This window comes from Xenopus tropicalis, chromosome 10 (genome assembly GCF_000004195.4).
Source record: "Xenopus tropicalis strain Nigerian chromosome 10, UCB_Xtro_10.0, whole genome shotgun sequence".
Taxonomy (NCBI): domain Eukaryota; kingdom Metazoa; phylum Chordata; class Amphibia; order Anura; family Pipidae; genus Xenopus; species Xenopus tropicalis.
This window is the reverse complement of record NC_030686.2, coordinates 51,657,758-51,678,408: the sequence shown is the minus strand read 5'-3', so window position 1 is coordinate 51,678,408 and position 20,651 is coordinate 51,657,758. Positions and strand designations below refer to the sequence as shown.

General features: G+C 53.0%; 1 protein-coding gene across 3 annotated transcripts in view; it reads right to left on the bottom strand.

Moving 5' to 3' along the window:
• Nucleotides 1–661: 661 nt before the first annotated feature.
• tex2.2 (testis expressed 2, gene 2) overlaps nt 662–20,651 on the bottom strand; it is a 37,126-nt gene continuing 17,136 nt past the window's right edge. Inside the window, exons 2-12 of one of the 3 annotated variants that reach the window (XM_012954690.3) lie at nt 15,169–16,735; nt 14,786–14,986; nt 14,227–14,548; nt 12,652–12,902; nt 12,386–12,532; nt 9,373–9,472; nt 7,957–8,089; nt 6,138–6,254; nt 5,602–5,811; nt 3,854–3,974; nt 662–3,688 (exon numbers count right to left, since the gene is read on the bottom strand). In XM_012954690.3, coding sequence (XP_012810144.1) covers nt 3,578–3,688; nt 3,854–3,974; nt 5,602–5,811; nt 6,138–6,254; nt 7,957–8,089; nt 9,373–9,472; nt 12,386–12,532; nt 12,652–12,902; nt 14,227–14,548; nt 14,786–14,986; nt 15,169–16,710 — 3,255 coding nt within the window. In that variant the 5' untranslated portion in view covers nt 16,711–16,735 and the 3' untranslated portion in view covers nt 662–3,577. 3 annotated transcript variants of the gene reach the window in all.

The window sequence follows — 20,651 nt, the reverse complement described above, 5'->3', positions numbered from 1 at the left end:
TAAGTGAATCCAATCTCCCCCCAGTACTTACCCAGGAACAGAGCTCTGATTCTCTGTACTTCCTGCTCCTGGGCTGCTCTCTTTCCCATGGTCAGACAGGAACCTCCCCCTGGGTAAGTGAATCCAATCTCCCCCCAGTACTTACCCAGGTACAGAGCTCTGATTCTCTGTACTTCCTGCTCCTGGGCTGCTCTCTTTCCCATGGTCAGGCAGGAACCCCCCCCCCTGGGTAAGTGAATCCAATCTCCCCCCAGTACTTACCCAGGTACAGAGCTCTGATTCTCTGTACTTCCTGCTCCTGGGCTGCTCTCTTTCCCATGGTCAGGCAGGAACCCCCCCCCCTGGGTAAGTGAATCCAATCTCCCCCCAGTACTTACCAGGTACAGAGCTCTGATTCTCTGTACTTCCTGCCCCTGGGCTGCTCTCTTTCCCATTGGAGCGATATCCTTGGCCCATAGAGTTCAGTGCAGTTGGAAGGTCGCTAAGCAGCCTTAGTGTTGGGGTGTAACTGTGTGTAGATTATTGGGGTGTCTGGATCACAGTGAATGTAGGGAAGAGCTGAGCCCAGGAGCGGGGGGCACTAACAGTGATGACATATATATGCAATGCCCCCCTCCCTCCCTGCAGTTCTGGAATAGAACATTAAGTGCACCCCAAACTCTTCATGGAGAACTCTTGACCCTTTATTATATAAAGTACCCCCAGTGCGGGGGTCTACACTAGAGCTCTGGGCCAGCTCCCGCACCGACACTCCCACTTTCTAGCAACCAATAGGCTGGCTTTCCAGCTGCTAATAAATACCTTCATGTGACACAGAGAACAAATAGATTTAAATTAAAGGCCAAGTAAGATCATGTAAAGACACAATATAAGAGAAAGAAATATATAATCATGAAATGGCATTTTCCTGCCTGTAATTCATCAGCTGCCCTGGGGCAAATCATACGCTTGGCACGTTTCTCACAACCAGCAAGCACTAGAAAATCTATGTATAAATATATATGTGTATGAGTGCCAGGGTGGCACTGCCATAGCAACAGGAATGCCAACCAAGTGCTTCCCACCTCCTCACATGGGATTGTCTGATTGTACGTCACAAGATCGTGTTTCCGGCGCCTTCCCCGAGTATCACACACAAAGCTATCAATTTGTACAATAAATATTCATTACAACATGGCGTCACTAAGGGAAAGCGCCCATGCCAACGGGTGCAAATATTCACTTCCACGCTCCGCCATTGCACAGTTAGGGCCCAGCCTATGATTGGTTCCCAGGTTCCTCCATACAGGCAATGTGACTCAGCCGATGCTGCCATTGGCCCCTTTGGTTGCAAACTCCACCCCCCACACATACTGTGGGGGGTACAGTCTGACAGTAGGAGGCATGTAAGGGGTCTCTGTAGCACCAAGGAACTCTTCCCTGTAGCTTAGGGGTCAAATCACTTCTTGGGGGTAATTAATATTTGCAGTAGGATTATGTAGTGCCAAGGGGGGGGCCCATCCAAGGCTGCAGTAGGATTATGTAGTGCCAAGGGGGGGGCCCATCCAAGGCTGCAGTAGGATTATGTAGTGCCGGGGGGGCATCCAGGGCAGCAGTAGTGTAATGTAGTGCCGAGGGGGCATATTCAGGGCTGCAGTAGGATTATGTAATGTTGGGGGGGGCCCATCCATGGCTGCAGTAGAATTATGTAGTGCCGGGGGGGCATCCAGGGCAGCAGTAGGGTAATGTAGTGCCGAGGGGGCATATTCAGGGCTGCAGTAGGATTATGTAGTGCTGGGGGGGCATATCCAGGGCTGCACTAGGATTATGTAGTGCCGGGGGGGGCATCCAGGGCAGCAGTAGGGTAATGTAGTGCAGAGGGGGCATATCCAGGGCTGCAGTAGGGTAATGTAATGGTGTAATGGCAGGGGGGGGCATATCCAGGGCTGCAGTAGGGTAGTGCCGGGGGGGGGGGGGGGCAAATTAAGGGCTGCACTAGGATTATGTAGTGCCGAGGGGCATATTCAGGGCTGCATGCTTACCCTTGTCCTGCTGCACCTGTGATCCCCTCTTTAGACCCCCCCCCCCCCAAACTCAGCCGATGCTGCCATTGGCCCCTTTGGTTGCAAACTCCACCCCCCACACATACTGTGGGGGGTACAGTCTGACAGTAGGAGGCATGTAAGGGGTCTCTGTAGCACCAAGGAACTCTTCCCTGTAGCTTAGGGGCCAAATCACTTCTTGGGGGTAATTAATATTTGCAGTAGGATTGTGTAGTGCCGGGGGGGGGCATCAAGGGCAGCAGTAGTGTAATGTAGTGCCGAGGGGGCATATTCAGGGCTGCAGTAGGATTATGTAATGTCGGGGGGGCATATCCAGGGCTGCAGTAGAATTATGTAGTGCTGGGGGGGCATATCCAGGGCTGCAGTAGGATTATGTAGTGCTGGGGGGGCATATCCAGGGCTGCAGTAGGATTATGTAGTGCCGGGGGGGCATATCCAGGGCTGCAGTAGGGTAGTGCCGGGGGGGGGGGGGGGGGGGGGGCAAATTAAGGGCTGCACTAGGATTATGTAGTGCCGAGGGGCATATTCAGGGCTGCATGCTTACCCTTGTCCTGCTGCACCTGTGATCCCCTCTTTAGACCCCCCCCCCCCAAACTCTGGGAGAGATGCTACACTGGCAGTGGAACAAATAATCATGCTAAGGGCCACAGGGCCAAACAAGGGATACCCAGAACTGGAGAGTATAATCCAAAGCAAAAGACAAGGGGCGTGGCTGTGTGTAAGGGGCGTGGCTGTGTGTAGCTGTTGCTCAAGTTCCTCTCACTTACAAATACTTTAGAGATAAAAATATTCCTTCATTGACAGAGTTCCATGCCCACCAGTAAAATGGCTGTGCAAGGGCGCGGCTGGAGCCAGGGAGGCGCTAAGGAACCCCAAACCCACAGCCTTCACCACGCTTTTAAGTGCCAGTTACCCACAAGCAGCCACATGAGGTGAGTACACAAAGGGCACAATTGTTACACAATATGAAGCAGACAACGCGCCATATAAAGTGCCCAAAGTGAGGCAAGTTCTGGGCATAAAGCTGAACACTAGTGGTTATCCTGCTGCACTGGGCCCGGTGCTGGGAACCTGTGGCTTTAGGTTTAACTCAGTATAAAATGGCAGCTGGCATTTCCAAACATATAGGTGGCTCCTACTTCCCATACAAAAGGGCATCTTGTCAGTACCGCATACAGTAACCTGGCAGCTGGCACCATTGCCATGACAACAGCAAGGACGACCCAATTCCTTACAACATGGCGGCCAGTACTTACACCCAACAGTCACTACCCTGGTCCCTATGGGAAGAGGGTGCCATATCATCTGTAGAGAAAGGTCCTGATCCAAATGGTGCTGGAGTCCCAATAAAGGCCACAAAGCTTACACCTTAGGGGAGGAATGGCGGCGAGGGCTGAATCCAACCAATCAGCAGGGGCTAGCTGTACCGCGGGCTCTCACACCTCAGTACCCAGCAGCGCCACGGGGTGGGAATGGGCACAGGATGGAGGAAGGCAGAGGGTAATACTGCTGCTAACAGTGAGCGGCTTCACATTTCATGGCACGTCTATGGCCTCCAAATCGGCTTCTTTTGAGGAACGTGGGTCCATGGCAGAGTGCATGATGGGAACGTAGAGATCATCCATGTTTGGCATGACGAAGATTTTCTAGGGGAGACACAGGAGATGAGTATTGGTCCCTGTCCCAATAACATAATAGCATTGTGTTATTTTCCCATGACTCCCACAGTAAAACTGGGGGTGAGAGCCTTGGTGCCCGCTGGCACGGCCCCATAGCCACAGCCATTACTACAGGGAGCAGGGGGGTCTCACCTGGAATTCGTGCTCTAATTTCCGCTCTATCCAGTCGGTCACATGGGCCAGCGTCACCTCCCGCTCCCCGAGTTTGGGCCGGGCCTTCAGTTCTAGATGAGGAGGTTTCCGGAAGCCGTACCTTGGGGGAAGGACCAGAACGGCAACGGATTATTCTGCGCCTTTTATTTACACTCAAAAGAAAAGCAGAGACAAGAGAGGGCTAGCCCTTGAGCCAAGTGGGGTAGTTAGTGTGGGGGCAAGTGGGGTGGTTGGTGTGGTGCTACCAGGAAGGCCTGTTACACCTAACGAATGAATGAAGAACATCACATTGGTATACACACACACACACGACTGGTTGGTACTGGGGTGAATTAATCTGACCCTCAACTTTAACAAGGGTCCCAGTCCCACAGCATGATGGGACCCCACCCAATGTGACAGTCGGTAGCAGGGGGTATTTTTGGGAATGCGCTGTTCTCCTTCCACCACACAAATCGCTTTTTGTTATGAGCAAATAACTCCATTTGTGTCTCATCAGCCCAAAGCGCTTTGTTACCAAATGCCTGCGGCTAAATGAGCTTTTGCCTCCAACAAGCAACGGGGTTTCTGGCACAAGTGCAGAAAGGGCTCCTTTCCCATCCCCCGGCCATACAGATGGTCTTTGTGCAAATGGCGCTAAATTGTAGAACCATGTACAGATACACCGTCCGCAGCAAGATGTTCTGGGGGTGATCTTTGGCTTGTCTGTAACCAGTCTCACAATCCTCCCCATTTTCCGCTCCTGGATTTTTCTTGGCTGGCCAGACCTGGGTTTTACAGCAACTGTGCCTGTGGCCTTCCATTTCCTGCTTACGTTTCTTACAGTTGGAACGGACAGTTTAAACCTCTGAGAGCGGAGCTTTTTGTAGCCTTCCCATAAACAATCTTTGTTTTCAGATCTTTTGAGAGTTGCTTTGAGGATGCCATGCTGTCACTCTTTAGAGGAGAGCCAAGCAGAAGCACAACTTCCAATTGGCCACCTTAAATACCTTTTCTCATGACTGGACACACTTGCCTATGAAGTTAAAGGAACAGTAACACCAAAAAATGAAAGTGTTTTAAAGTAATTTAAATATAATGTACTGTGGCCCTGCACTGGTAAAACTGGGGTGTTTGCCTCAGAAACACTACTATAGTTTATATAAATACGCTGATGTGTAGCCCCGGGGGCAGCCATTCAAGCTGGAAAAAAGGAGAAAAGGCACAGGTTACAAAGCAGATAACAGATAAGACACCGTTGTATTCTACAGGGTTTATCTGTTAGCTGCTATATAACCTGTGCCTTTTCTTCTTTAGAATGGGTGCCCCCATGGCTACACAGCAGGGTTTATATAAACTCTAGTAGTGTTTCTGAAGCAAACATAAAACTTTTACCAGTGCATGGCAGCAGTACATTATAGTTAGATTTCTTTGAAATATATACATTTTTTGGTGTTACTGTTCCTTTAAAGGCTTAACAAGCTAATACAACCAATTAGGTGCTGCCAGTACTGAGCAGTTACATGCATTCAGATTAGCACAATTACAAGGGGACCCACATTGTTGCACAGACAGTTTTTCCCATTTGATTTCATTCCATACAACTAAATACGGCTTCACTAAACATCAGAAACCCCCCAGTACTCACATGTTCCTGGGAAATGAAAAACTTACCCCTGTTATCTTTTGTGCCAAACTTTCTAATACACACACACACACACACACAATGACTTTGCTGCTGCACTCACCATATCCGGTCTGTAGGGGGCGGTGGAATGTTAATTGCCAGTGTTCCTTGACACTCCTGCACCTCCACTGTGAGTAGCAGAGGGGTATTAGAGACCTCTTCTATCTTCTTCTTGATGAACTCCGTCTCAGTGGCCTTCTGGAAATACTTGGACTTTGTGATTTTGTCCACAAATCGCATGATCTTGCTGGTTCTGTGTGCCCCCGAGTACCTGCCGGGTCAGAGATCGTATGGGTCAGTGGTTACATGGGCACCGCACTCTGCCGTGGGTACAGTACACATAGGACCCTATAAGTGGCCAATCAGGGGCAAAGCTATAAACCAAAGAGCCCTGAGCAGCTGCTGGGGGGCAGTTCCCCAGTCCTTAGCAAATTTTCCTTGTATCTAATAGCCTTGCCCTGCACCCCCCCAGGGAGGGAAAGCCGATAGCAGAATGTTAGTGTGCTGCCGAGGAGAATAAGTCAGAGGCCTAGGCATTTATTCCCCAGACAGGCATCTGACAGGGTTGGAAGGCATATAAGTTTGCATTGTACTTACCCCTCCGAGCCAGGAGTCAGCTGCTTCTCTCCTGCTACTTCAGTTCCATCATCTTCATCAGAAGAACCAGCGCTGGAGGACTCCTCGTCACTGTCTGCCAGGTAATATGCCCGGGGCCTGGCACTGTCGGAACAATACGCGTATCAGCATCTCTACAGATAAATGCCAAGAGCCCAGCTGGTTTGCACTACTGCCCCACAACTCCCACCCCTGGCTCATACAAGGGAGATTTGGGGAATGAGGGGACACAGGGAAAAGGTGCCAAGCCTTAACCAATCCTACCAAGCTACTAAGGTTTGATTGGCTACAGGAGGCTTCTCATAGGACTCTGTAGGGAAGGGCAGATAAAGAAGGCAGGGCTGCAGGGAAGGGCAGATAAAGAAGGCAGGGCTGCAGGGAAGGGCAGATAAAGAAGGCAGGGCTGCAGGGAAGGGCAGATAAAGAAGGCAGGGCTGTAGAGGAGGTGTATGTATATGTAGGTGTATATATATATAAACACACACAGACACATACACACATACACTGCAATAAAGACCAAGCTGCATCACGCGACCAATAGGCACTCACCATTCCATGAGAGATCCCCCAGGGGAAAGCACAGGGAAAATAGGAGAAGAAATTAGTGCAAACCGATGCATTAGAAACAGGCTGAGAGGCGGTTCAGTGGCAGGCCCCGCCCACAAGGCCGCACTGCTTTGTGTAATAAGTACAGCAAGTTTGTGCCAAAAGCTCTGCTTTTTTACTTAAAGGCCAAATATTCCTACCCATATAACTATATAAAGCTGCTCAGTGTGCACTTATACATTTGGTGTTCTGTTTATTTTGTGTAAATTGTATACATTTATAATATCAAAAGCATCTCCTGACAGCGCCCTGCTCAGTTCTATCGCTAGTGTCACACCGAGCAACAATGCTGAGCTAAAGAGCATCCTGAGTCACTTCCTGTGTCAGTAAATGTAGTGCTCTCATTCAGCCTGTACAGCAGGGGTGCTCCAAAGCACAATTCCTTATAGGAACTTATAGCAGGGGGTATAATGTGCCCCCTACTGTAAATGATAAGGATATTAGCAGTCACTGAGGGGTTCTGTGCCCCCCATATAAAGGCACAAGGCTGCAGGCTGAGTTATACAGGGAACTCTGAGTATCACTCATGTATTATAAGGGGTAATGTACCCCCTACTGTAAATGATAAGGATATTAGCAGTCACTGAGGGGTTCTGTGCCCCCCATATAAAGGCACAAGACTGCAGGCTGAGTTATACAGGGAACTCTGAGTATCACTCATGTATTATAAGGGGTAATGTACCCCCTACTGTAAATGATAAGGATATTAGCAGTCACTGAGGGGTTCTGTGCCCATATAAAGGCACAAGGCTGCAGGCTGAGTTATACAGGGAACTCTGAGTATCACTCATGTATTATAAGGGATAATGTACCCCCTACTGTAAATGATAAGGATATTAGCAGTCACTGAGGGGTTCTGTGCCCATATAAAGGCACAAGGCTGCAGGCTGAGTTATACAGGGAACTCTGAGTATCACTCATGTATTATAAGGGATAATGTACCCCCTACTGTAAATGATAAGGATATTAGCAGTCACTGCAGGCTGAGGGGTTCTGAGAGCCCACAGTGTTGATATTTTGCAGGAAGAGGTGGAGGGAAGTTGCTTCTAGAGGATTTTACATTGAACATTGTCACTTGGAGCACAGAAGGGTCAATATTGGGTCCCACCCATAGTTTTGGAGTTCCCCAGTATTAACAGCACAATCCCATGGGCCCCCCACAGACACTGGGACAAGAGAAACACAAGTCACTTACCCCTCTTTTCCAATCTCTCCCACTTTTAAGGCCTCACTGATGGGCTCTTTGCCCAGTTTGGTCAAGTTCATTTTGGTTTCCAACGTCATAAGGAAAGAACCAGTGTAGGAAATGTCCAGATCTGTCCAGAGACCTGCACGGAAACATTATGGGATGTAATGTAGCAGTCTGTGTATAACCCCCCCCTATGTACCAGTCTGTGTATAACCCCCCGTGTGTACCAGTCTGTGTATAACCCCCCCGTATGTACCAGTCTGTGTATAACCCCCCCATATATACCAGTCTGCGTATAACCCCCCCGTGTGTACCAGTCTGTGTATAACCCCCCCGTATGTACCAGTCTGTGTATAACCCCCCCGTGTGTACCAGTCTGTGTATAACCCCCCCGTGTGTACCAGTCTGCGTATAACCCCCCCATGTACCAGTCTGTGTATAACCCCCCCGTGTGTACCAGTCTGTGTATAACCCCCCCCCATGTACCAGTCTGTGTTTAACCCCCCCGTATGTACCAGTCTGTGTTTAACCCCCCCCGTATGTACAAGTCTGTGTATAACCCCCCCGTATGTACCAGTCTGTGTATAACCCCCCCGTATGTACAAGTCTGTGTATAACCCCCCCCCGTATGTACCAGTCTGTGTATAACCCCCCCGTATGTACCAGTCTGTGTACCAGTCTGTGTATAACCCCCCGTATGTACCAGTCTGTGTATAACCCCCCCGTATGTACCAGTCTGTGTATAACCCCCCCCCCATGTACCAGTCTGTGTATAACCCCCCCATATGTACCAGTCTGTGTATAACCCCCCCGTATGTACCGGTCTGTGTATAACCCCCCCGTATGTACCAGTCTGTGTATAACCCCCCCGTATGTACCAGTCTGTGTATAACCCCCCCGTATGTACCGGTCTGTGTATAACCCCCCCGTATGTACCAGTCTGCGTATAGCCCCCCTAAGTACCAGTCTGTGTATAACCCCCCCGTATGTACCAGTCTGTGTATAACCCCCCCCGTATGTACCGGTCTGTGTATAACCCCCCCGTATGTACCGGTCTGTGTATAACCCCCCCGTATGTACCAGTCTGTGTATAACCCCCCCGTATGTACCAGTCTGCGTATAGCCACCGTAAGTACCAGTCTGTGTATAACCCCCCCGTATGTACCAGTCTGCGTATAGCCACCGTAAGTACCAGTCTGTGTATCTCAGGCCAGGCAGTACGGGCACACAAGGCAGCGCTACTATAGTTGTGCCAGTGAAGTGAATACACAATTACTGCCATGTGCCAGGGCGTTACAGTTTAAACACAAAACCCAATGATTTTATCAGCGTTGCTGCTGCTTATATTCATTTCTCGGCAGCCTCCATCTTGGTTCCCCAAGCAACACAAGGAACATGTGCCAGGGGCCCAGACCTACGCACCTCGATGATCGATGGTTGGCTCAAAGGCCTGAAGGATTTTCGGCACAGAGACTCCCATATCAAGTTCCGTCAGGGTCAGTTCATTCATAAAGTATGGCAGCTGAGAGGAGACAAACAGTGGGAGGTGCCACATTATTAGACCCTGAACAGAAATGAATGGAGAACTGCCTGTAGCTAGAAGTGGGTTGGTTTCTATTTCTGCCCTGCAGCCCCAGGCTCCTTCCCTGCCTATAGGGGGCAGAGCGCAGAAGGGGGGCATAGCACAGAAGGGGGGTAGAGCGCAGAAGGGGGGCATGCCTATAGGGGGCAGAGCGCAGAAGGGGGGCATGCCTATAGGGGGCAGAGCGCAGAAGGGGGGCATGCCTATAGGGGGCAGAGCGCAGAAGGGGGGCATAGCGCGGAAGGGGGCAGAGCGCAGAAGGGGGCAGAGCGCAGAAGGGGGGCAGAGCGCAGAAGGGGGGCATGCCTATAGGGGGCAGAGCGCAGAAGGGGGGCATGCCTATAGGGGCAGAGCACAGAAGGGGGGCATGCCTATAGGGGGCAGAGCGCAGAAGGGGGCATGCCTATAGGGGGCAGAGCGCAGAAGGGGGGCATGCCTATAGGGGGCAGAGCGCAGAAGGGGGGCATGCCTATAGGGGGCAGAGCGCAGAAGGGGGGCATGCCTATAGGGGGCAGAGCGCAGAAGGGGGGCATAGCGCGGAAGGGGGGCAGAGCGCAGAAGGGGGGCAGAGCGCAGAAGGGGGGCATGCCTATAGGGGGCAGAGCGCAGAAGGGGGGCATGCCTATAGGGGCAGAGCACAGAAGGGGGGCATGCCTATAGGGGCAGAGCGCAGAAGGGGGCATGCCTATAGGGGGCAGAGCGCAGAAGGGGGGCATGCCTATAGGGGGCAGAGCGCAGAAGGGGGGCATGCCTATAGGGGGCAGAGCGCAGAAGGGGGGCATGCCTATAGGGGGCAGAGCGCAGAAGGGGGGCATGCCTATAGGGGGCAGAGCGCAGAAGGGGGGCATGCCTATAGGGGGCAGAGCGCAGAAGGGGGGCATGCCTATAGGGGGCAGAGCAAAGAATGGGGGCATGCCTATAGGGGCAGAGCGCAGAAGGGGGGCATGCCTATAGGGGGCAGAGCGCAGAAGGGGGGCATGCCTATAGGGGGCAGAGCGCAGAATGGGGGCATGCCTATAGGGGCAGAGCGCAGAAGGGGGGCAGAGCACAGAAGGGGGGCATGCCTATAGGGGGCAGAGCGCAGAAGGGGGGCATGCCTATAGGGGGCAGAGCGCAGAAGGGGGGCATGCCTATAGGGGGCAGAGCGCAGAAGGGGGGCATGCCTATAGGGGCAGAGCGCAGAAGGGGGGCAGAGCACAGAAGGGGGGCATGCCTATAGGGGGCAGAGCGCAGAAGGGGGGCATGCCTATAGGGGGCAGAGCGCAGAAGGGGGGCATGCCTATAGGGGGCAGAGCGCAGAAGGGGGGCATGCCTATAGGGGCAGAGCGCAGAAGGGGGGCATGCCTATAGGGGGCAGAGCGCAGAAGGGGGGCATGCCTATAGGGGGCAGAGCGCAGAAGGGGGGCATGCCTATAGGGGGCAGAGCGCAGAAGGGGGGCATGCCTATAGGGGGCAGAGCGCAGAAGGGGGGCATGCCTATAGGGGGCAGAGCGCAGAAGGGGGGCATGCCTATAGGGGGCAGAGCGCAGAAGGGGGGCATGCCTATAGGGGCAGAGCAAAGAATGGGGGCATGCCTATAGGGGCAGAGCGCAGAAGGGGGGCATGCCTATAGGGGGCAGAGCGCAGAAGGGGGGCATGCCTATAGGGGGCAGAGCGCAGAAGGGGGCATGCCTATAGGGGCAGAGCGCAGAAGGGGGGCATGCCTATAGGGGGCAGAGCGCAGAAGGGGGGCATGCCTATAGGGGGCAGAGCGCCGAAGGGGGGCATGCCTATAGGGGGCAGAGCGCCGAAGGGGGGCATGCCTATAGGGGGCAGAGCGCCGAATGGGGGCATGCCTATAGGGGGCAGAGCAAAGAATGGGGGCATGCCTATAGGGGCAGAGCGCAGAAGGGGGGCATGCCTATAGGGGGCAGAGCGCAGAAGGGGGGCATGCCTATAGGGGGCAGAGCGCAGAAGGGGGCATGCCTATAGGGGGCAGAGCGCAGAAGGGGGCATGCCTATAGGGGGCAGAGCGCAGAAGGGGGCAGAGCGCAGAAGGGGGGCATGCCTATAGGGGGCAGAGCGCAGAAGGGGGGCATGCCTATAGGGGGCAGAGCGCAGAAGGGGGGCATGCCTATAGGGGGCAGAGCGCAGAAGGGGGGCATGCCTATAGGGGGCAGAGCGCAGAATGGGGGCATGCCTATAGGGGCAGAGCACAGAAGGGGGGCAGAGCACAGAAGGGGGGCAGAGCACAGAAGGGGGGCAGAGCACAGAAGGGGGGCATGCCTATAGGGGGCAGAGCGCAGAAGGGGGGCATGCCTATAGGGGGCAGAGCACAGAAGGGGGCATGCCTATAGGGGGCAGAGCGCAGAAGGGGGGCATGCCTATAGGGGGCAGAGCACAGAATGGGGGCATGCCTATAGGGGGCAGAGCACAGAATGGGGGCATGCCTATAGGGGGCAGAGCGCAGAAGGGGGGCATGCCTATAGGGGCAGAGCGCAGAAGGGGGCATGCCTATAGGGGGCAGAGCGCAGAAGGGGGGCATGCCTATAGGGGGCAGAGCACAGAAGGGGGCATGCCTATAGGGGGCAGAGCGCAGAAGGGGGCATGCCTATAGGGGGCAGAGCACAGAAGGGGGCATGCCTATAGGGGGCAGAGCGCAGAAGGGGGGCATGCCTATAGGGGGCAGAGCACAGAATGGGGGCATGCCTATAGGGGGCAGAGCACAGAATGGGGGCATGCCTATAGGGGGCAGAGCGCAGAAGGGGGGCATGCCTATAGGGGGCAGAGCACAGAAGGAGAGCAGAAAACGCACTCCAGCCATGCAGCTGTAACATTGCATCTATATACCATCTATATACCAGCGGAACTTACCTTTATTTTACTGAGTTTCATTTGGATCTTTTTAGACACCAGGTCTGACCAGTACTTCTCTCCCAGAAAGTCCCAAAACATCCTTCCGAGCAGCGCATTGACCCAGGCCTGCTTCTCCTCTGCCCCCGCCATATGCTCCCCAGGAACCTACAGTAAAGGAGAAAGTCGAGGTGTTGTACCCACATAGTCTCATGTGTGTGAGTGTGTTAGTGGGCGGGGTATGTGATGGGGGCACTCTATGGGCTGGGAACATCGTAGGCACTCACCTTCTTTGTGGCTGTGGGGCTGCTGTTGGCACTGTGTGCAGGACTTTGGGTGGGACTGCGGCCCCCCTGCGGCGGGATACACCGCGCCATGTAAACATTATAGTCCAACAGCGACTTCTGCCGCACATTCCCAGGGATCTCCTTTGGCTTCACTGGGGCCAGGACTTCATCCAGACTCCCTCGGCTGCTGTTCCGACTGTGGCACAGGATTCCGGACTGGCTGTTGTGCCGACTGTGTGACAGCAGGAGTCCTGCCAATAAGAAAACACCCAGCACTCACAGTAGGTGGCATTTACCTTGGCACTTATTACACTGTGACTGCCCAGCTCTATGGAAGGGACTGGCACAGGCCAAGGAAACCCACACAAATACAGGGGGGGCATACAGCCGTGCCCTGGTCAGAATCAAACCCAGAACTCCAGTTCTGGAAGGCAATATTGCCACAGTTAAAAATTTAAGAATGTTCATATTTCCCCCCCATATTTCACCAAAAAAAGCCACCCACACCCTCGCCATCCTGCCTGCCTGGGCTGACTGAGGCCCAGGTGGGCTGGCAGTGCCATTCCCAGAAGCAGCGGGCAGTAACATGCCCTACTGGGGGTGCCTATTAGAAACCTATGCCCAGCTATCTTGGAACCAGTGGGCCAGTAAGGATTATAAAGCCATTGCCGGTGCAGGGTATTAGCCAGGTTCATTCTGTGCTTCTAGACCCAGGAACTACCCATTCCCAAGCTCCCCCGGAGCCACCTGTACCTGCCCTGGGGCTGTGCCCAGCATCAGCCTGTGTGGAGCTACATGGAGTGTATATAGGCAGGGGGAAACCATTCATATCGGATCTGTATGAATCTGACAGGCAGTCATATGACAAGAACCTTTAGGGAACATTACAGGTGGCAGTCAGGCTTGGGCTGACATTCACAATAACCCCTGGCATTTTAATTACACAGAGCGACTGTCTATGGCATCTTACCCAATGTGCCAATCCTGCCCTGGGTACACTAAAGCAACCAATTCCTTGGATCTGAGACCAGTGAGACTGGGTCAGAGCACAAGGCGAGTGGGTCCCCCAGCTGGCACAGTTCTGCACCAATGTCACAACCTCCAGTGCCAATGGGTCAATAAGGGAGGGAAAGGTTTTACCCAGCATCTGCCATATCAGTGTCTATACCTACCAGAGTGTGGCTGGCACTGCACAAGGGCTGGGTGTGAGTGTACCAGTTATGTGTGCCAATCAGTACCAGAGAGAAGGGCTGGCATTGCACAAGGGCTGGGTGTGAGTGTGCCAGTTATGTGTGCCAATCAGTACCAGAGAGAAGGGCTGGGTATGAGTGTGCCAGTTATGTGTGCCAATCAGTACCAGAGAGAAGGGCTGGGTGTGAGTGTGCCAATCAGTACCAGAGAGAAGGGCTGGCATTGCACAAGGGCTGGGTGTGAGTGTACCAGTTATGTGTGCCAATCAGTACCCGAGAGAAGGGCTGGCATACAAAGCAGTGTATGATGGTGCCATGATATACAAGGTGGGAACAGAGTCAAGTACAATGAGGAGACAAAGAACGGAGCTGCCATAGTGATTACCTGATTTCATTGCTTTCTTTCCATCTGATCTCATTTTGGACGCCAGCAGAAATTTACGGAACCATTCCTCCTTCTCTCTGCCCGTCCTACCAAACAGATAAAGCACTTGTTCCCGGTGCCCAGCTGTTCTGCTACCATCCTGAGTGGGCACTGCCCTACTGCCATCCTCTGCCTGCTCCCCTTTATGCACCTTATCCTCTGCCCCCTCTCTGTCAGCCTGAGCTTTGGCCATGAAGTCATCCTGTCTCGCCAACTCCAGGCATATGGGGTATTTTTTGTTCCACACCCGCTTGCGTGCCAGGCTCTTGGGCACCAGATGCACCTGCGGGAGAAAAGGGAAAAGCGCCTGAAGGTTTCTCCATCAATAGATGAGTATTCTCCCCATCTCTGTGTTACCCTGTTTTATTAGTGATCAGTAAAGATGAAGATATAGCACTAGTGCCCACGCAAGCCCAGAGATAGTGCCCACGCAAGTCCACCCCCAGGAAACAAGCCAATAACAGAGGAGAAGAGAGAGCACCTAGAGCAGGTGTCTCGCTAGGGAGCGCAGAGGACTCACTTTGCTGTCGACGAGGTCATATATCTTCTGGCTGATGTACACCACATCCGACTTGGCCTCGTTGTACATGGCTCTGCGGGAGACATTTTTGTTGGGCTTGGAGAGTCTCAGCGTTGAGCCTTCTAAGCGAACAAAGATGGAGTGCGTCAGCGTAGCGTGATACGTTTCTGGGTTGTAGCTATGGATTTCATTCATCCAGCCCTAGAGCAAGAAGCACAGGTTTGTGAGAGACATCCAAGGGAACCAAACATGACTACATACTGCCAAGCCACCGTCAGTGTTAGTGAGGAGACCTGGGCAAGAGAGAGTGTTGCCAGTGCGATTCTGCAAAGCTCTACTGGATCGGCTAGCTTGGGGCACAGAAATGACAGAGCAGCACTTACCTTCATGATATCAGGCTCACTGATTTGCAAAGGTTCCACTTTAAGCGTTTGCTGATAATGCTGGTGAGGATGGGTAGATGAAAAAAGCCAAATAACACAGATGGCAGCCATAAAACCAAGGGCAACCCCCAAAAAAAGCCCGTCTAGGTAACTGGGGAGAGGGAGTGTTTGGTATCCATACACCGCTAATACAAAAAAGTACAGTGTTTTTACGGGTATCTCACTACGTTCCACATACACAGCCCCTTCGTCTACAGAAGGCGTCCCACTACCTTCCTCTGCCTCGGACACATCCCCAAGGTGAGCCTCTGCTTCTTCTTCAAAATCAAAGTCTTCAGAATATAACTCTGTGAACTCCTCGTCCTCCTTACTGGCCAGTGCAGAGAGAGAGCACTTTTCCAGAGCCAGAGCGGATGTTCTTAGGTTGGGGTCTTTCACCAGCTGTGCCGAATCCTTCACGTGCTCACCACTTGCTTTTGGCTGCTCATCCTTCACAGCAATGTCGTCACTAGTGGAACAGTCGGCCTCTACATCCCCCTCTTCTTCTTTGATGCTGTAGTTATTGCTTTCCAGATGCCCATTTAGACTAGAGAGGTTGGAGAGCTCTGACGCACTTGAAGATAAGGCTTTGGGCCTGTAGTTTAAAGGTTCCTCGCCTATAATTTTGCTTAGAAGCTGAAAAGGTTCATAAATGACTTCCGAGAGGCGCCTTTTAGTGTCTTCTATTTTAGCTTCCACTTCGATGACCTTAAAAAACGAGCGTCCATCTGAAGGGGAAGTGATGGGCGACGAGGGGGCAGTTTTAGAGTCTCCACCAGTAATGCGGGGCTGGGTAAACTGTTTAAACAAGTGCAAGTTGAGTTTGGAGTCTGTTGCTTTGAAAGACTCCGAATCTTGCTTGGAAGTGTCCGTTGATAATGACTTGACTAGAGTCTTCATTAAATGTCTGTGCCTTGTGCTTGGCTCTTTTGGGTCTCCCTCGGTGGAAAGGGATTTAACCAAACTCATAAAGGGTTTTGCACTAGAAATGGGCAGCACAGGTGTAGAACTGGACAAAGCAGGGAGCCTGGATGGCGAGGAGCTCACTGAAGTTCCCTGCTTTGTGGGAGATGCCATATTGGTTTCATTTGGACAGAAGTTTGATGAAGAGGATGACAATGGTATTGGCAATGTGCTGTAGGTTTTGGTTGCAAGTGATTCAAGTGCTTGGACAGGATCTAGTGTTGGCTGAGAGGGCACTAGCGACTCGGACTCCATCTGTGCCATGATGGCGGAGTTGGCAGGGCAAGAATCCCTCTGTGTACCAGGATCAAAGTAAAGATCTTCCATGGCTTCTTCACCCGTTACAATGCTTTGGTCATCTAACTCCTCGAGGGGCTCCTTAAATTCTTCTTCCTCCTCTTCCTCTTCCTTCCCAGCAGCCGAGAAATGAATAGTGATGGTTTCTCTGGAGACGGATCGGTGCACCTCCACTTTTGGTGCAGAATGCTTGGTGGAGGGGTGGCGCGTTTTATCTGCATGGCTGCCGTCCACACTTGTCATTGCAACCAGAAAAATATGTCAGGACCTGAGAACAGAAGAGGAAAATAAACTTAAAGTCATTAGGAAATATGGTGGACATTGGCACAAGAAGGTTGTTATTATAGTTTCAGCACAACTTCTAGTCGTCAGCTACTAGCTTGGACCAAAATGGCTACAATCCCCAGGTGCCACGGGAGGGGGGCGCCAGTGTGTGCCACAGTGTGTGCCACAGGGGGGCGCCAGTGTTTGCCACGGGGGAGCGCCAGTGTTTGCCACGGGGGAGCGCCAATGTGTGCCATGGGGGGAGCGCCATTGTGTGCCACAGTGTGTGCCATGGGGGGAGCGCCAGTATGTGCCACAGTGTGTGCCATGGGGGGAGCGCCAGTATGTGCCACAGTGGGGGCACCAGTGTGTGCCACAGAACAGCTTTTTGGGATGCTGAGAAAGGGGCACCAGAGCTTCGGGGAGGAACCTACAGTCTCATGCCCAGCACTGCATGGCTACACCGCAGCATTCCAAATGCAAAATTCCAGAGTCCCTTCAGCCATTTACCATTTAAGCCCCCAAGTCATTGAGTTCGGGTGATTGGCTGACAGTGACTAGAAATGCAGCAGCCAGTCTCCTATGGCCGAAATTGACTCTTTGTTAAGCCAATGGCTGCTCCAAGGCCCACTATAGCCCTTCATTACTTTCCCTGCTAATCATTTCCCATAGCAATTTTTGCGTGGCCCCTCTGCTTAAAGCATGAGAGAAGTTGCCAGCCCAGCACGCGGGTGGGTCCGGCACTGACCCATACAGACTCACTAATAGCCACAAGCAGTGCTGCCTATCTATTACAGAGTTGCTGCTCCGTTTGCCCCCACACAGCAGTAATTAGTGCGTGGCCCCTCTGCTTAGAGCATGAGAGAAGTTGCCAGCCCAGCACGCGGGTGGGTCCGGCACTGACCCATACAGACTCACTAACAGCCACAAGCAGTGCTGCCTATCTACTACAGAGTTGCTGCTCTGTTTGCCCCCACACAGCAGTAATTAGTGCGTGGCCCCTCTGCTTAGAGCATGAGAGAAGCAGCCAGCCCAGCACGCGGGTGGGTCCGGCACTGACCCATACAGACTCACTAACAGCCACAAGCAATGCTGCCTATCTGCTACAGAGTTGCCGCTCCGTTTGCCCCCACACAGCAGTAATTAGTGCGTGGCCCCTCTGCTTAGGTCCGGCACTGACCCATACAGACTCACTAACAGCCACAAGCAGTGCTGCCTATCTGCTACAGAGTTGCTGCTCTGTTTGCCCCCACACAGCAGTAATTAGCGCTTGGGGGGGCACATCAGACTAGAGCCAGTCCTTTCTCTCCAGCCCAAGGTGTGTGCCAACCCAATACATAATATACAACCCAAGCCTTCTACTTCACATACAGAACAGAAATACCTGCCAAGCCAGTGCACTTAGTCCCATGTGTGGCAGCTACTTGCCCTTTGATCAGGAGCAGCAGTGCATGATGGGAGAGGAGTACAGTAATGCTAATGAGCACTCACGGTATCCACTACCCTATATCATGATAAGCATCAGCTACACTCATACATGGCCCAACCCTATCAGGTACAGCAGAGGGTGGGGAGCTACAGTTCCGCTATAATTACAGATGCTATTTAAAGGAACAGTAACACCAAAAAATGAAAGTACTTTAAAGTAATTAAAATATGATGTACTGCTGCCCCACCCTGGTACAAATGGGGGCTTTGCTTCACGAACTGGGGGCTGCCATTCAGGCTGGAAAAAAGGCACAGGTTACATAGCAGAGACCAGATATGCTCTGTAAAATACAACTGTGTTCTATAGAGCTTATCTGATACGTAAACTGTGCTACTTAGCCCTATTTCAATATGAATGGCAGCCCCCGTGGCTACACAGCAGGGTATTTATAGGCACTATAGTGGGGCTCCCGAAGCAAATGCCCCAGTGGTACCGGCGCAGGGCAGTATTTATAGGCACTATAGTGGGGCTCCCGAAGCAAATGCCCCAGTGGTACCGGCGCAGGACAGTATTTATAGGCACTATAGTGGGGTTCCCGAAGCAAACGCCCCAGTGGTACCGGCGCAGGGCAGTATTTATAGGCACTATAGTGGGGCTCCCGAAGCAAACGCCCCAGTGGTACCGGCGCAGGACAGTATTTATAGGCACTATAGTGGGGCTCCCGAAGCAAACGCCCCAGTGGTACCGGCGCAGGGCAGTATTATTAGGCACTATAGTGGGGCTCCCGAAGCAAACGCCCCAGTGGTACCGGCGCAGGGCAGTATTATTAGGCACTATAGTGGGGCTCCCGAAGCAAACGCCCCAGTGGTACCGGCGCAGGGCAGTATTATTAGGCACTATAGTGGGGCTCCCGAAGCAAACGCCCCAGTGGTACCGGCGCAGGGCAGTATTATTAGGCACTATAGTGGGGTTCCCGAAGCAAACGCCCCAGTGGTACCGGCGCAGGGCAGTATTATTAGGCACTATAGTGGGGCTCCCGAAGCAAACGCCCCAGTGGTACCGGCGCAGGGCAGTATTATTAGGCACTATAGTGGGGCTCCCGAAGCAAACGCCCCAGTGGTACCGGCGCAGGGCAGTATTATTAGGCACTATAGTGGGGCTCCTGAAGCAAACGCCCCAGTGGTACCGGCGCAGGGCAGTATTATTAGGCACTATAGTGGGGCTCCCGAAGCAAACGCCCCAGTGTACCGGCGCAGGACAGTATTTATAGGCACTATAGTGGGGCTCCCGAAGCAAACGCCCCAGTGGTACCGGCGCAGGGCAGTATTATTAGGCACTATAGTGGGGCTCCCGAAGCAAACGCCCCAGTGGTACCGGCGCAGGGCAGTATTTATAGGCACTATAGTGGGGCTCCCGAAGCAAACGCCCCAGTGGTACCGGCGCAGGGCAGTATTTATAGGCACTATAGTGGGGCTCCCGAAGCAAACGCCCCAGTGGTACCGGCGCAGGGCAGTATTATTAGGCACTATAGTGGGGCTCCCGAAGCAACCGACAGCCCCAGTGGTACCGGCGCAGGGCAGTATTTATAGGCACTATAGTGGGGGCTCCCGAAGCAAACGCCCCAGTGGTACCGGCGCAGGGCAGTATTTATAGGCACTATAGTGGGGCTCCTGAAGCAAACGCCCCAGTGGTACCGGCGCAGGGCAGTATTTATAGGCACTATAGTGGGGCTCCTGAAGCAAACGCCCCAGTGGTACCGGCGCAGGGAGGTGGATGGATATGTAAGGTCAGTAAGCAAGTAGTAAATAAGGCAGGGGAACACGGAGGCGGATGGATATGTAAGGTCAGTAAGGGAGCAGTAGAGGCGGATGGATATGTAAGGTCAGTAAATAAGCACAAGGCTGCTCCCCACTAAGCACTTTATCTTATCTGAATGCAAATAAAGTGAAGTTCTGGGTAACTATGACCCGCGGTACCACAGCGACTGGTATTTATTACCCTTTATGGCCCCTCCCTGCACTGAGAATAGCACCTTTGCACGTAGGAGTATGAGGGTCCCACTGTACTGCACTCTCATTTACTCATACGGAATGCAATGGGGGGCAGCCCCCCAGCAAGACTGCCCCCCAGCGCCTCAGTATGGGCAGCTACTGGCACAGTCCTGCCGATTAGTTCAGAAACTGTAAGCAGAACAACTGGAGCCCCCAGGTCTCACCCCCCCTTTCTCCTTCTGGGGGGGCACAAGCAGAACAACTGGAGCCCCCAGGTCTCACCCCCCCTTTCTCCTTCTGGGGGGGCACAAGCAGAACAAACTGGAGCCCCCAGGTCTCACCCCCCCTTTCTCCTTCTGGGGGGGCACAAGCAGAACAACTGGAGCCCCCAGGTCTCACCCCCCCCTTTCTCCTTCTGGGGGGGCACAAGCAGAACAACTGGAGCCCCCAGTCTCACCCCCCCTTTCTCCTTCTGGGGGGCACAAGCAGAACAACTGGAG